Here is a 15,521-nt window from a genome sequence, read left to right as displayed (position 1 = left end):
ACATTGAACAGAATCTCGAAAGAATTGGAGGTGGGAAAATTGCTGTAGTATTATTTGGAGTTAGGATTGCATGAAAATGTTTTGAGAAATTTTTGGAAACTCTGCAGGGGTAATATTTGGATTGAATGCTGGAGAAAACTTGAATAAAATACTGGAGAAAATCTTAGAAAAAACTCATGGAATTTATGAATTCTTGGGAGGAAACGTTGATAAATTCTTGAAGAAATTCACTTGGACAGGCGGAGAAGTTCTTGTGAGAAAACCCTTCAGCTATTTTTTTCAAAAACTTTTAAATAAAGCTTTGTGGAATTCTTCGGGCGAGATTCTGTGGAAACCTTTGGTAGCTTTTTCTTGAGGAATCTGAGACGCAACTCTTGAAGAGCCGACAATGACAATTTCAATTCAATGTAAGCAGAATAAGGAAAAATACTTTAGAGACAATTTTGATTATAACAAACACTTTAGATACCTTTTAGAGATTTCTTGGAAACTTGCAGTAAAATAAAATGACCTTTAAATATCAGTGAGAATTGAATAAAATTATATTTTAAGATTAACTAAAAACTCCTGCTTAAAATTTATGACAATTCTAAATCAGAAGATCCATAACTCCATAGCCTTCATAGAAAATCCATAGCTTCTTCCAAAGATGCTTCAAAAATCTTCTGATAACTCTCTAAGGATGTTCCAAAAACTTATCATGTATTACTTCCAGGATGCTCACGGAAATTTGTCCCAGAACATATATAGGGTTGATCGTTGATATTGATTCATTCAAAAATGCCATAGAGGATTGCTATGTTAGTTTTTCTTACGATTAAAGAAGTTTATTGTAACAATTCTTACAATTAGTTTTCCAAGATTTTCACCTTAGATATTCTCAACCGTTCTTCACAAAAGTCAGAATTTTTTGGGGGTCATGCACAAACCATGTCTCGCTTCACAAGGCATGAGAAACCATGAAAAACCTTATCCTGTCTTCCATTCTCCATAAGGATAAGTACGACGTTGATCGAGTTTGTATGTGTGGCGGTTACTACAGTATGTATAATACTGAACAGATGATAAATAGTTTAATTTAGTTTTCAAGCTTTCTTATGGTCTTGTTTTGATTTTGTTTTTGTTGAATCGTGGATAGGACAATCCTTTGACTGTCCTACCCCGGGTTTTTTGTGCGTAGTACAAAATGTCCTACCCACTTCCCGCACCGCTGATTTTAGCATTGGGCGTACATATTCTCGCGACTAGGAAAATTGTTTCTTTGTTGTACAAAAAATGATGTTCGCATTGATTGTACTCGTCATATACGTCAAAATCGTAGAACATGATTCAGAAAACTGTTCATTTCATAGGGTAAATACAATTGTACACTTAGTTTGTGTAGCCTCACTCAAAAAAATCTACACGTCATTGCTACGTGAAAACATACGAGGATTTTTTCCATACTACTTTTAACGTAGCACTTACGTGGATAATAAGTAACACAAAATGAACGCATGAACTCTCGAACTCAATCCGTTCCATCGGCGTTTCACGTAACAGCTACATGGATTTTTACGTAGCTTTTACGAAGCGTTTCAATCGATCCTAGATGTTATTCCATTAAAAGTTATTAAAGTATGTTTATAGAAGCCACCCAATTTTCAAGTATTTTTTTCAATTCGAATAAATTGAACGACTTGAATATAGGTACGTAATTATTTATTGAGTGGGGCCTTCCTTAGCCGAGTGGTTAGAGTCCGCGGCTACAAAGCAAAGCCATGCTGAAGGTGTCTGGGTTCGATTCCCAATCGGTCCAGGATCTTTTCGTAATGGAAATTTCATTGACTTCCCTGGGCATAGAGTATAATCGTACCTGCCACACGATAAACGAATGCGAAAATGGCAACTTTGGCAAAGAAAGCTCTCAGTTAATAACTGTGGAAGTGCTCATAAGAACACTAAGCTGAGTAGCCGGCTCTGTCCCAGTGGGGACGTTAATGCCAAGAAGAAGAATTATTTATTGAATATAGGTGATACACACACATTTTGAATCGAACATTTCCAACATGATAGCCATCAAAAGTTTATGGGTAAACAAAAATTCTGCTAGTTTGCTGCATTGTATTGTTGGGTGTCGCTGCACAATAATGAAACCTCCGACTTCATTTCGTCCCCTTATAATATATACATCCCCTTATATAATGCTACAACTAGATAACTCGAAAATCTAAATTTTGGGATGTGTCACTTTGAAAATATGACCGTTTTACAAGGTGACGGTTAATCGCAGAGGATATGGTTGAAAAATAAACTTTAACTTGTGTATTTTGAATCACACGCTTATGAGCTGTAGGTATTTTACAGATCTAATTAATAAAAATGTTTTGGCATATTGAAGTCAAAAATTTCAAATTTCGATTTATCTAGTTGTAGCATCAAGGGGACGATTTGTGGTGAAACCGGATCTATAATCCAGTTCTGAACACAAATTCAGTTGAATGTCACAAAATACTCTAATTAAAGAGTTATAAATATCAACTATTTATAAACGCACTATCACCGTTCAACTAATAAAAGTGCGTCCAAGGCCAGTCCCATCCGTAAATCTTTCGGTATTAATGTTTGCTAGTTGACTCGATCCTGCTGTTCAACGTTTCCTAAAAGACATTGATGAAAATATTTGTTCATTCCTTGTTGAGTGCTCGCCCGAGTCAGTCGACTATCGCGCTTTGTGATCTACGATCAATCGAAGTTTATTTTTCCCAAGTTTATGGGTTTTTTCGCTGGCCGATTGAAAATCATACCGCCGATAGTGCACCCGCACAAGGAGCAGCTACCATTGGCCGAGCCCAGATTGGTAGACTGAACATCTTTAACATCATCATTACCACCAGCATTAATCGGTGGCGATAATACCACAAGAGGCATCATCAAAATCGCACCACGTGGTAGAACAAAAGCGATCGGCGTCATCATTCCATCGCTTCAAACCAAGCTGCAGAAATAGACGATCGCACCACGCCGGTACATCTGTCCTCGCAGCGCAGCTACAACAGCAGAAAGGAGATTGTAGGTATTGTTCCTCTCCAGTCGCATACCATCCGCACTACTTGGTTGCTGTTAGTCTCCGTTGTTTGAGTTTGTATATATTTTTATTTTTTTTTTATTATGAAATATTATTTTCTGTAAATATTTATTTTTCCCTATTATTTTTTTTCATTAATATATTTTTTTTCTTTTGTTTTGTTTTTTTTTTTGTTTTTATTATTATTATTTTTTCTCTCGTTAATATCTTTTACACTATTAGGAATTTCTCGCCAAACTAGTTGTAGTACGTAAGTTGGTTTTTATTTAATTCCTTTGGCAATAGTGTGATCAAATTAAGTGAAGTTAATTCGCTCATTAGCGCTGTGTTGATCTTCCTTTTCGGTAGAGCAAAAATTGCTCCGCAATGGAACCAAATGATACTGGCGGGGGCACGCCGGAATATTTAGTCTCTTCTGACGATGAGTTAGTTTTGGGTCAGATGAATAAAATTCTAAAAACCCAACACTGTGAGGCCATGGAGACCATCGATGATGGTACTCCTTCTCCTCCTTTATCTGCTTCAGCTGTGCCTTCAGTACACTCAGGTACTGCATTGTCAGGAGATGTTACGGTTAATCTCTCTGTTCATGACTCACCGCATTCGTCTCAAAAGCAAACGGTTACTAATTCTGGTCTGCTTGGCAGTTCAAGCCAATCCAATGCGTTCTCCCCCTCTGGTTCCTCATTGAACCCGGCACCCCCCCGCCATAAAGCTTACCCACCCGGATCTAAGGGTCCCTTTCTGGTTTTCTTTCGGCCCAAAGCGAATGGAAAACCGTTGAACAAACTCCAAATTGAAAGGGATCTGGCAAAATCGTTTCGAGGTATCCTCGAGATAGATTCACCCAGCCGTGATAAGTTGCGTGTCACCGTCAGTGATCGCGACCAGGCGAACAAAATTACTGCCTTTGAGCTCTTTTCGATGGAGTACAGAGTCTACATTCCCAGTCGCGAGGTCGAATGTTATGGAGTGGTCACGGAGCACAATTTGACTCGCGCAGACATCATGTCGGGAGCTGGTGGGTTTAAAAATCGTGCCGTTCCGCTGGCTCCTGTTCTTGATGCCAATCAAATGAACAAAGTGTTGCCTGATGGCTCAAAACAACCGTCAAATTCGTTCCGTGTAACCTTCTCCGGTTCGGCCTTACCAAGCGTCCTCGTGATTGGGCGTCTTCGGTTACCTGTTCGTCTCTATGTACCGACGGTTATGCACTGTGAAAAGTGCCGGCAGTTGGGCCACACTGCACCTTACTGCAGCAACAAACCACGTTGTAGTAAGTGTGGCGAACAACATGCCGAAGGTTCCTGCAATATGGAGCCAAAATGTACCTCTTGCGGCCAAGCTCCTCACGAACTCAGTGCATGCCCGAAGTACATAGAGCGGGAGAAACATACCATAAACTCTCTGAAACAGCGGTCCAGGCGTGCAGACATGCTGAAAAAGATCGCTCCGACTGTTGCTCCATCGGCCCATACCTTTCAAAGTAGCAATATCTTCGCATCCCTGCCGGATAACGACCAATGCTCTGACTCTGAGGATGGAGAAGAGTATACAATAATTGAGACAGGGACGAAAAGGAAGCGTGCTGTTACAAAACGGCGCTTGAAGCAACAGGCTTCTCAGAACGTCCCTGTTGATCAAAACGCTTCTTCAAAGCCTTTGACTAAATCAAGAAATGGCGGAATCACCAAAAAGGGGTCACCTCCAGGCTTCAAGTTTTCAGCTGGAGAGTTTCCGTCACTTCCGGGAACTTCTAAAACCCCAGTTGTCCCAGTTTTTTGCCCAGAAGAACAACCAATTCGTCAGCAGGAGCAAAATAATGCTTCCGGAAAACTGACTCTTTCTGGGATAGTGGATTTCATTTTCGAAATGTTTCAACTCTCACCCGAAACGAGGAACCTGCTCAACATGGCACTTTCATTGGTGAAACCTTTTCTGAAGCAAATAGCTTCAAAGTGGCCGATTCTTGACTCGTTTATATCTTTCGATGGCTAGTATGGTCAATGAGGTCGGAGATATGATCGAAGTGCTACAGTGGAATTGTAGAAGTGTTATGAAAAATATGGAGGCGTTCAAATTTTTAATTCACAGCATTCGTTGCGACATATTTGCTCTTTGTGAAACCTGGCTCACTTCTGATAAAACTGTCTCTTTCCACGATTTCAATATTATTCGTCTGGATCGAGGGGATGGATACGGAGGGGTGCTCTTGGGGATTAATAAACTCCACTCCTTTTACAGAATCGACTTCCCCTCGATGACAGGCATTGAAGTAGTTGCATGTCATATCACAGCTCGAGGTAAAAGCCTCAGCATAGCCAGTGTATACATACCGCCAAATGCTAGAGTATCTCGCAGAGACCTTGCGGCAATATGCGAAGCTATGCCTGCGCCATGGTTGATCCTAGGAGATTTCAATTCTCACGGTACAGCCTGGGGGTCACCGAGGGACGACAATCGCGCAACATTGATATATGATCTTTGTGACTACTTCAATCTGACAATTTTAAACACTGGGGAAGCAACTCGTATAAAACCTCCAGATCCCCCAAGTATGTTAGACCTCTCAATCTGTTCGAATTCATTATCATTGGATTGCATGTGGAAAGTAATTCAGGATCCCCATGGTAGTGATCACCTGCCTATCAAAATTTCAGTTACCAATAATCCGTGTCGAACACACCAGATCGACGTAGCGTATGACCTCACGAAGCATATCGACTGGGGAAAATATGCTGAATCGATCTCCGTAGGTGAGCAATCGGTCGAGATACTTCCTCCGCTGGAAGAATATCAATTCTTATCCGCGTTGATTATGAACAGTGCTCTTCAAGCTCAGCGTAAACCGGTTCCAGGATCTTCAGTACGACGTCGGCCACCCACCCCGTGGTGGGATGGCGAATGCACCGGAGTCTATCGTGAAAGATCAGATGCGTTTAAAGAATATCGGAAACGTGGCACGCGCGATAACTACGATCGGTATTGTTCTCTTGACCGCAAGTTCAAGAGCCTCGTGAAAGCGAAGAAACGCGGTTACTGGAGGAATTTCGTTAATGGTCTATCACGGGAAACGTCGATGCGAACTCTTTGGACGGTCGGAAGAAGAATGCGCAATGCGGTATCGGTAAATGAGGATCGTGAAAGCTCTTCTCGATGGATATTCGAATTCGCGAAGAAAGTTTGCCCGGATTCTGTCCAAGTGCAAACGATCACACGAGATTATCCAGACGAAAGAAATGAAATGGACTCACCTTTTTCGATGGCAGAATTCTCACTTGCTCTCCTTTCATGTAACAATTCTGCCCCAGGTATGGACAGGATTAAGTTCAACTTGCTCAAAAACCTCCCAGACGTCGCGAAGAGGCGCTTGTTGAACTTATTCAATGCATTCTTGGAGAGCAACATTGTTCCGGATGATTGGAGACAAGTGAGAGTTATTGCCATCCAAAAACCAGGAAAGCCTGCTTCGGACTACAACTCGTACCGTCCTATTGCGATGTTGTCGTGTCTTCGGAAGTTGTTAGAGAAGATGATTCTCTTTCGGCTGGACAAATGGGTTGAATCGAATGGCCTTCTCTCTGATACTCAATTTGGATTCCGCAGAGGCAAAGGAACGAGCGATTGTCTTGCGTTGCTTTCTACTGAAATTCAACTGGCCTATGCTCAAAAAGAACAAATGGGCTCAGTCTTTCTGGATATTAAGGGGGCTTTTGATGCAGTTTGCGTAGATGTCCTTTCAGACAAACTCCACGAGTGTGGACTTTCTTCGATTTTGAACAACTACTTGTACAATTTGTTGTCTGAGAAGTATATGTTTTTCTCACATGGAAACTCGACAACTTTGCGAATAAGTTACATGGGTCTCCCCCAGGGCTCGTGTTTAAGTCCTCTTCTTTACAATTTTTACGTAAGAGATATTGATGATTGTCTCATGAGAAATTGCTCGTTAAGACAGCTCGCGGATGACGCCGTTGTTTCTGTTACAGGACCAGAGGCGGACGATTTGCAAGGACCGTTGCAAGATACTCTGGACAATTTGTCCGCATGGGCTGTGAAGCTGGGTATCGAATTCTCTCCGGAGAAAACTGAGTTAGTTGTCTTTTCTAGGAAGCGTAATCCTGCGGATCTAGTGCTTCAATTCATGGGTAAGGAACTCTCTCAAGGTTTATCACATATGTATTTAGGGGTCTGGTTTGATTCTAAATGCACCTGGGGAAAACAAATAAGATATCTGTATCAGAAGTGCCAACAACGAATCAACTTCATGCGTACACTCACAGGAACATGGTGGGGAGCCCACCCGGATGATCTGATAAAGCTATATCGCACCACGATTCTGTCGGTTCTTGAATACGGTAGTTTTTGCTTCCAATCCGCCGCGAAAACACACATTCTGAAGCTTCAGCGTATTCAGTATCGCTGTCTTCGGATCGCTTTAGGCTGTATGAACTCGACTCATACCATGAGCTTAGAGTTATTAGCAGGAATACTGCCTTTATCAGATCGGTTCGTGGAATTGTCGTTAAGGTTCCTCATCCGCTGTGAAGTGTTAAACCCGTTGGTAATTGAAAATTTTGAGAAGCTAATCGAACGAAATCCTCAAACAAGATTCATGACATTGTACTACGCGTACATGACTCTGGAGGTTAACCCTTCTTTGAATCTTCCCAATCACGGTTGCTTCCCTGACTTCTCAAGTTCCGCTGTAGTTTTTGATCTGACCATGAAGCAAGATATCCGTGGAATACCAGATCTGCTTCGTTCGGAGCAAATACCAAAAATTTTTGCAAGCAAGTTCGGTCACGCCAGCTGCGATAAAAGGTTTTACACAGACGGGTCAAAAACAAATGATTCCACTGGATTTGGTGTATATAACGAGTTTCATAGCGCCGCATATAAACTTCAGAACCCTTGCTCCGTGTATGTCGCAGAATTAACGGCTATACATTACGCATTAGAGCGAATTGCCTCTCTTCCCTCTGATCAATATTTCATTTTTACGGATAGCCTTAGCTCCATAGAGGCTATTCGTTCAATGAGGCCGGTAAAGCACTCTCCGTATTTCCTCGGTGAAATACGATCTACATTGAGTGCTATATCGAATGAATCATATACTATCACCTTGGCCTGGGTCCCTTCGCATTGCTCGATTTCGGGCAATGAGAAAGCGGACTCGCTTGCCAAGGTGGGCGCTATGGAAGGCGATATTTATGATCGACAAATCGCCTTCAATGAATTTTTTTCAATGGCTCGTCAACATGCATTGGTCAGCTGGCAACAAAAGTGGGATGCCGGAGAGTTGGGCAGGTGGTTACATTCCATTCTCCCGCGGGTATCGAAGAAGCCGTGGTTCAAGGGGTTGGACTTAAGCCGAGACTTTATTAAGGTAATGTGTCGTCTTATGTCCAATCACTACTCTCTAGGCTCTCACTTCTATCGAATAGGGCTCACAGATAGCAATCACTGCAGCTGCGGTGCAGGTTACCAGGATATCAACCACGTAGTTTGGGAATGCCCCGAATACGGTTTTGCCAGATCTGATTTTTGTGCATCCCTCAGGGCCCAAGGGAAACCAGAAAAGGAAGACATTAGGGATGTGTTGGGTAAACTTGATTTTGTGTACATGAAGCTGATGTACAATTTTTTGAAACAAGCTAACATCATTGTTTAACTCCCCTTTCTTGTCGGTCCACTTGTCCACCTTGTATCCCCTCGAAACCCGTCTTTTTGTATCGTTACAGGTTGTCATTGTCCACTCAACGTTCGACCAGCAGCAAAGCAAACACGTCACAACTTAAAGCTGCTGAATGTCAACGGAACGATCCCATTGTCCTTTCCCATCCTTGAAATTATTGTTACCCCTAACCTCGACCAAACCGCGAGTTTTTTCGGTTCCCCAAAACTAACATAGAAAATTAAGAAACCACCATGAATTTGTAAATAAAATCAAAAGAACTCGGCTCCGTAATGCCTAATGGCGCATGAGCCTAATAAATAAATGATTAAGTAAAAAAAAAATATTTGTTGGTATATTGATTGAGCTAGAATTCTCAAGAATTCAAACCATATTTACCTTGTAATCAAATTATTTATAGGTTTTCAAGACTGTCCGCTTTCAAAGTTCTTGGAAACATGAACATCTTGAAATTTGAGCTAAACACAGTGTTGCGATGAATTTGTGGTGAAACTGGCAACACTGAGGTGTTTGCATATAGCTTTGTGAAAATGTATTGGATTGGATTAGTTGTAGATTGAAATAGAATAAGAAAGGGTGGCGGGTTTTTCCTCGAGGGTAATTATAGAAGAAACTAGAATGTAAGTAATTTTGTTCTTTATTTTGTATGCAATAAGTATATTTTGTTAATAAATTTTAGCTTTGAAGCTGTGTACCATAAACACTGCTGTCGAGAGGTTTTTCATTCAAACCAGAGGTAACGACCCCCCAACATTCTTCAAAGATTCTAAAAGGCAACCCAAATGAATTCGCCATGGAAGATTTGAAGCAGAAGATTGTATTGCTAGAAGAGCGATTCAAATCATGGCGGAATCAACAGCACGAAAAAGAGAAGCAACGTAAGCTTGAATACGAACAAAAGTTATTGAAATTGGATGAGGAGTATGAAGCAGCGGAGAGGAAAATTGATTTGGAGTTTAGTGAAAGAAGGAAATTATTGCTGGAGCGATACAGCGTAAAAGTTGACAACGAAACATCGGTAGGTCAAGTGAATAGATTTCCAACTAGCTCTGAAATCAAACCGCAGTATATTGTCGACAAGAAATCTCATTTGTTTGCATCAGCATCTCATCACCGTTCAGTAACACTACCGGTGGAACCACTGTCAGCACTTTCATGTGCTACACATACTGGTGCCAAGCGGCTGGATAATTATCCAGCAGGTATTTTGCACACCGATGACAAAATAGAACAGCAATCTACTGTTAAGCCATTCTCGGACAGTGAAACAATCGAGATGATGTGGCGAAGAAGATCCACAATTGCGCTCGAACATTTTGGTGACCAACGCAACACGAGTGTATACGCTGAAGTGGAAGCATTCGCACAAAAGCAGAGGCGCATTTACGTGAATGAAAAAGCGACGATCGATAGGAATCGCACCGAAAAATCCGTATGTGATCGCAGTAGAATGTTTCTGTTGCCAGAACTACAAATTCAGATATCGAGAGAGTGTGATCGGCGTCCAATAGAAACAACGACTTTTGATCCCGGTGGGTCTTGTAGAGCGTACGCTTCGTCCGGTCACTGCTGTATAAAAAGGAAAAAAACTAATGAGCAGGAGGTTTCATGTTGAGCCGACATATAGTAGTAGTTTGTACTAGACTCAGTTGATTACCAGTTTCACGGGGGGGGGGGAGAATGTTGCGATGAATTTGTGGTGAAACTGGCAACACTGAGGTGTTTGCATATACTGCCCATAAATGCATGTCAGTCCCATGTTTGCTGGATTTTCTATTCACATGGGACAATTATGCGTTTATGGGCAGTATAGCTTTGTGAAAATGTATTGGATTGGATTAGTTGTAGATTGAAATAGAATAAGAAAGGGTGGCGGGTTTTTCCTCGAGGGTAATTATAGAAGAAACTAGAATGTAAGTAATTTTGTTCTTTATTTTGTATGCAATAAGTATATTTTGTTAATAAATTTTAGCTTTGAAGCTGTGTACCATAAACACTGCTGTCGAGAGGTTTTTCATTCAAACCAGAGGTAACGACCCCCCAACACACAGAATGAATGCGATATGCAAGCACGCAAGTGTCAAAATGAATTTAGATGGCTACGTGAATTTCACGTAAGTGCGATAGGTTAACTACAGTAAAAATGACCAAGTCTTCATTTGGTGTTTATATAGGTTTTGGTAATCATTACCTTAGTCAAGTGAAGTCTAGGCAAAATGAATTTGGAATGATCTACGTGCTTTTTCACGTAGCAGTGACGTGTGCTTTGAGTGCTGTATTACTCATTTTTTCTCAGCTTTCTAATGTTGATCTCAGAATTCAAAACGAGTGGTGAAAAAAAAGGTTTTTCGTCAAAATTCAAGATGGCGGCCAAATTCAAAACCGTCGCCAAAATGTCTTTAGCTTTAAATGAAAACTATATGTTTCCTCTATACGATGCCGCTAAGTTTGCTATGTATTTTCCAAGGGAAATATGAGACATATCACGCGAAAAAATAACTATGATTTATCAAAAAATGGGATTTTTTAAAAAACTATTTAGCTAGCTGGCGTACGAGGGCTCTACCATGAGAAAATCGAAAGGATCACCCTTGAAATCAATGTTCGGAATATTCGGAATGTAAATATTTTTGAGACTGTGTTCTGTTGTTGATAAAAATGAAAGAGTATTTTTCCATTTATTAAAGTAAAACGTATATTATAATATACTATATAATATACTATAGTATATTATAATATACTATAGTTTTATTAAATGCAATTTCAGTTCCTAAAATTATTTCTCGCATAAGTTATGATCTGGGGCCCAGATAGCCGTAGCGGTAAACGCGCAGCTATTCAGCAAGACCAAGCTGAGGGTCGTGGGTTCGAATCCCACCGGTCGAGGATCTTTTCGGGTTGGAAATTTTCTCGACTTCCCAGGGCATAGAGTATCTTCGTACCTGCCACACGATATACGCATGCAAAAATGGTCATTGGCATAGTAAGCTCTCAGTTAATAACTGTGGAAGTGCTCATAAGAACACTAAGCTGAGAAGCAGGCTCTGTCCCAGTGAGGACGTAACGTAGCATTGTTTATTAACATGTCATGTCATGTTATTCGTTTGTCCAGTAACGGGAAGCTACACACTTGGTTGCAAATAGCTTTTAGGTCGAAATCATAAATTAATCGAGATTTGTCGTGTTTCTCGGAAAATCTCTAGAAACTTCTAATTAGTGGATATGAGTATAAATTCATGAATATAATTATTGCGGAGAAATTTAAATATTTGGATTACCTCGCGGAAATAACGCGCAGCGAGCAATCCATGCATAGTGTAAATGAACCACAGTAAGCATTGCAGTTTTGAACATTTTTCAATTTGTTGACATGACAGATTTGCACCATAACGATAGTCAAAGTGCAGCCCTGGGAGGGAGAAACCGATACGAAATTTATGTACGTCAAGGTGAGCCGAGATTCTGCTGTCACGAACTGTCACTGTGAGTCCAGATCTAAAACATTGGTCCATTGTTTTAGATCTGGACTCACAGTGACAGTTCGTGACAGCAGAATCTCGGCTCACCTTGACGTACATGATAAAAGCCCGTAATTGATTAAAACATATTTTTGCATTTTATCAAATGTGACAAAAATCGGTTGAAAAGCTATTCATGCTTGTTAAAAAGTAATGTCACAATAGCTACTTTAATTCTGATTGGATATAAAGTATTCAAATACGCATCATTTTACTTTTTCCAATAAAAACGAAAATTAAATGCATAGAAAACTTTGGCCCTTTTTCCACGTTTGTCCAGAACGATCGAAAGAACACAAAAAAAGAAAACTAACGATTTTCATCAAGTTTGCCTTGATTGTCGTTGGCAAGCTGGAGTTTTCTTGCAGTTCGAAATAACTTTGTGTCATATTTCGTGTGTAATCGGTGCCTCCCTCCAAGGTGCAGCCCATCATTTAGGCCAATATGTTTCCAATAGCATGCGTTCATCGTATTTATAACCATAATGCAAATTCAACTAGGTACATATCTTAAATTTTGTGACCTACGAGCCCCATGCAAATTGCTCAACCGTGAGTTTGTAATGAACTTCTGCAGTTTTATGTAAGACGGTCTGCACAATTTCCCGTTGCTTGTATGCTAAAAACTGGTTGCATCGCTTTGTTAATATCGTATTTACATTTCTCTGACCGTAGGAGTAAATGTAGAAGTGTCTAGGTATGGTTGAACTAATAAGTCAAATCTAATATGAAACGAGGTTATGCGGTTTTCTAAGTTTCCCAGATGCCGCATGTGTCTATGTATGTAATTTTCATCATGATGGTGCCAATCAGCGTCCAACACACATTGGGATTGCTGACTCACTTAATTGAGTGGAGTTTTTATTCAGGTTTGGGCTAGTAATCCTTTATAAGATCTATAAAGGATCACTAGTTTGGACCGAACAGGGCGGAATCGTTGAAGTTATCAGATTTATCGTGACAGTTGATACAGCATTAACAAAATTATTTAATTCTTTAGTCAACGGCGACTATGATGATTTTGACGGAAAATTTAGCAATGGATTGCTTTGAATATTCCTGGAATCAAAATTTTTCTTGCTACGCGTAGTAGCATCTTGCTAAGAAAATAATCTACGACTTTTTCGTAAACATTTCAGTGTTTCGATTACGGAAGTATCAAGAAACTCATCAGAAGTTCATCTATGATTTTGTTGGATTTCTGTTATTGTTTGAAATCTGCAAAATAGGATTCATCTTTGCCAGACGATCGTTGAAGGTTTCACCAAGCATGTCGTCAAGAAACCACCAACAGAAATCCGAGGTTCTCAAAACATTAATTTAGGTATCAAAAAAAAAAAAAAAAACCTGCAGGAATGTTGCTGGTAATTTACCGATAATTTTAAGAAATCTGTTCAGTGTGTGCATTTATTAGAACATCAAGAATCCGCTTAAATTATTTTAGGAGTTTTATTGAAGATGCAAGGAAATATCATTAGACTTACTCAAATCATGGTTTAACGGAGAATCTACTAAAAATCTTTCAAAGAATTTCAAAAAGAAGTTTCCGTTATGTTTACATTAACATCTCGTGAGAAATCATTAAGGATCTCGCGACGAATCGCTAAAAATCAATTGACGTTTTTGGGAGAAATATGGCAAAGATCTCATGATTCTGAAGAGCATTCGTTAAGGAGCTCTCCAACAACTCATAATTAGCATTGTTGTGAAGTTGAGAGATTGCAATTTTTGCTTTCAAGCTCATTTTAAATTATGACGATAATTGCACAAGTTTTCGTGTTTAATACTTTTTACGAAACGATAAGAAACATTTTTATATTCCCATGATTGCTATCATTTGTGCTAAAACTAAGAAGGAGCTTCTCTGAGATTTCTTTCATTCTGATAGCTTTTCCAAATTCGAATTACCTTCAACATTCCATACCTAGTGTTCGGTAAGCCCAAAAAAGCAGGACAAAACTTGAAATATGAAGAATAAATCAGCACACCTCAAAAGAATCTCATGTCCTGCTAAATCAGGACGGATGCTAACCCTACACATAAACAAACATTATGACTGATTGAATGACTTACTTGGGTATTCCAAGATACTAATTCCCATACAAGCTTCGAAGGGCTTGTGCAGTCTCAATGTCCGCCCAAATGAGCTCAAATTTTGTGAGGACACTAAGAATCATAACATAATTGCCTAAGACCATTAACTCACCTTTGGGTTTGTTACAATCACGGGTGCCTCGTGAGATAACTGTGTAGTTGGTTTGTTAACAAACTGCAGGAACAATTTCCTATCGTTTTCCGAAGTTTGCAAGCTACTGGCATCTACCAACGTTTGGAGGTCTTCGGCCGTATATGTTTGAATGCCGTTGTGGTGATCCAGCAAGCTGGCACTTTGCTGATGATATTGACCGCTGGGGGTTGATGGTCCCGGGTTGCTGATGTAGTCCACTAGCATCCCGTTGGGAAGGTGGCTGGACAGCAAATCGGCTCCCAGCAAGGAACTCTCAATGTATTCCTGCTCGCGGCTATTCGATGCTGGGGGTATGGTGATGAAATGCAGCGTTCCATTCTCAACGTTATGAATCGTTCGTAGTACTCCTTTGGACAAGTCTTCCTGCAAATGATGCCCGCCGGATCCTATGTCTAGGTGGTCCATTATGCTGCGGTGATGCGACTCCTCCATGATTCTGAATTCCAAGGACACTTTTAGCTTTGTGGGTTTATATCAATTTCACTGTGCGAAGATACTTCAGTGCAAGTGTATCACCAAGAACTTGGCAAATCTGACGGGAAGCAACATTTTTGATGAAAAATACAGTATTATCTATCGAAATTTAATATGATCTTCGCAAAATTTAATATAAACAAGAGAGTGCTGTTGACATTAAATTTTGACAGATATGAAAGGGGTTTCTCTCTCGCATCGCAAGTTGAATGTTTTGCACTTCAACCCTGCAAGCGGTTGTAAACATTACGCGACACTCTAAAAAATCTGAACAAAATTTGTACTGTACACAAATTTAGTTTTTGGATGGATTTATTTTTTTAACGGTCGTCCAAAAAAAGTTTCCATACATTTTTTTCCCAAAAACCTTATTTTGCATGAAACGTCCAGAAATATTGTTACATTTTTTGCACGGGTTTTCAAATTTTGAAATGAAAATTTCTTTTGCACGGTAGGGGAAAAGCACCAATTTTCGACCCAGCTCTAATTTTCGACCCATCCATACAATTTGGGCCTA

At 40.2% G+C, this 15,521-nt stretch overlaps 1 protein-coding gene across 6 annotated transcripts in view; it reads right to left on the bottom strand.

The window, feature by feature from the left end:
• The window catches only part of LOC5570430, a 32,617-nt gene extending 17,431 nt beyond the window's left edge, over nucleotides 1-15,186 (bottom strand). For 5 of the 6 annotated variants that reach the window (XM_021845103.1, XM_001659087.2, XM_021845105.1 and 2 more), the window contains exon 1: nucleotides 14,489-15,186. In XM_021845103.1, the coding sequence (XP_021700795.1) occupies nucleotides 14,489-14,962 (474 nt within the window). In that variant the 5' untranslated portion in view covers nucleotides 14,963-15,186. The remainder of the gene's footprint in view (nucleotides 1-14,488) is intronic. The other variant, XM_021845104.1, reaches the window with a different exon arrangement.
• Nucleotides 15,187-15,521: the final 335 nt, after the last annotated feature.

Source organism: Aedes aegypti, chromosome 2 (assembly GCF_002204515.2).
Source record: "Aedes aegypti strain LVP_AGWG chromosome 2, AaegL5.0 Primary Assembly, whole genome shotgun sequence".
Taxonomy (NCBI): domain Eukaryota; kingdom Metazoa; phylum Arthropoda; class Insecta; order Diptera; family Culicidae; genus Aedes; species Aedes aegypti.
This window is presented reverse-complemented; position numbering and strand designations above follow the sequence as displayed.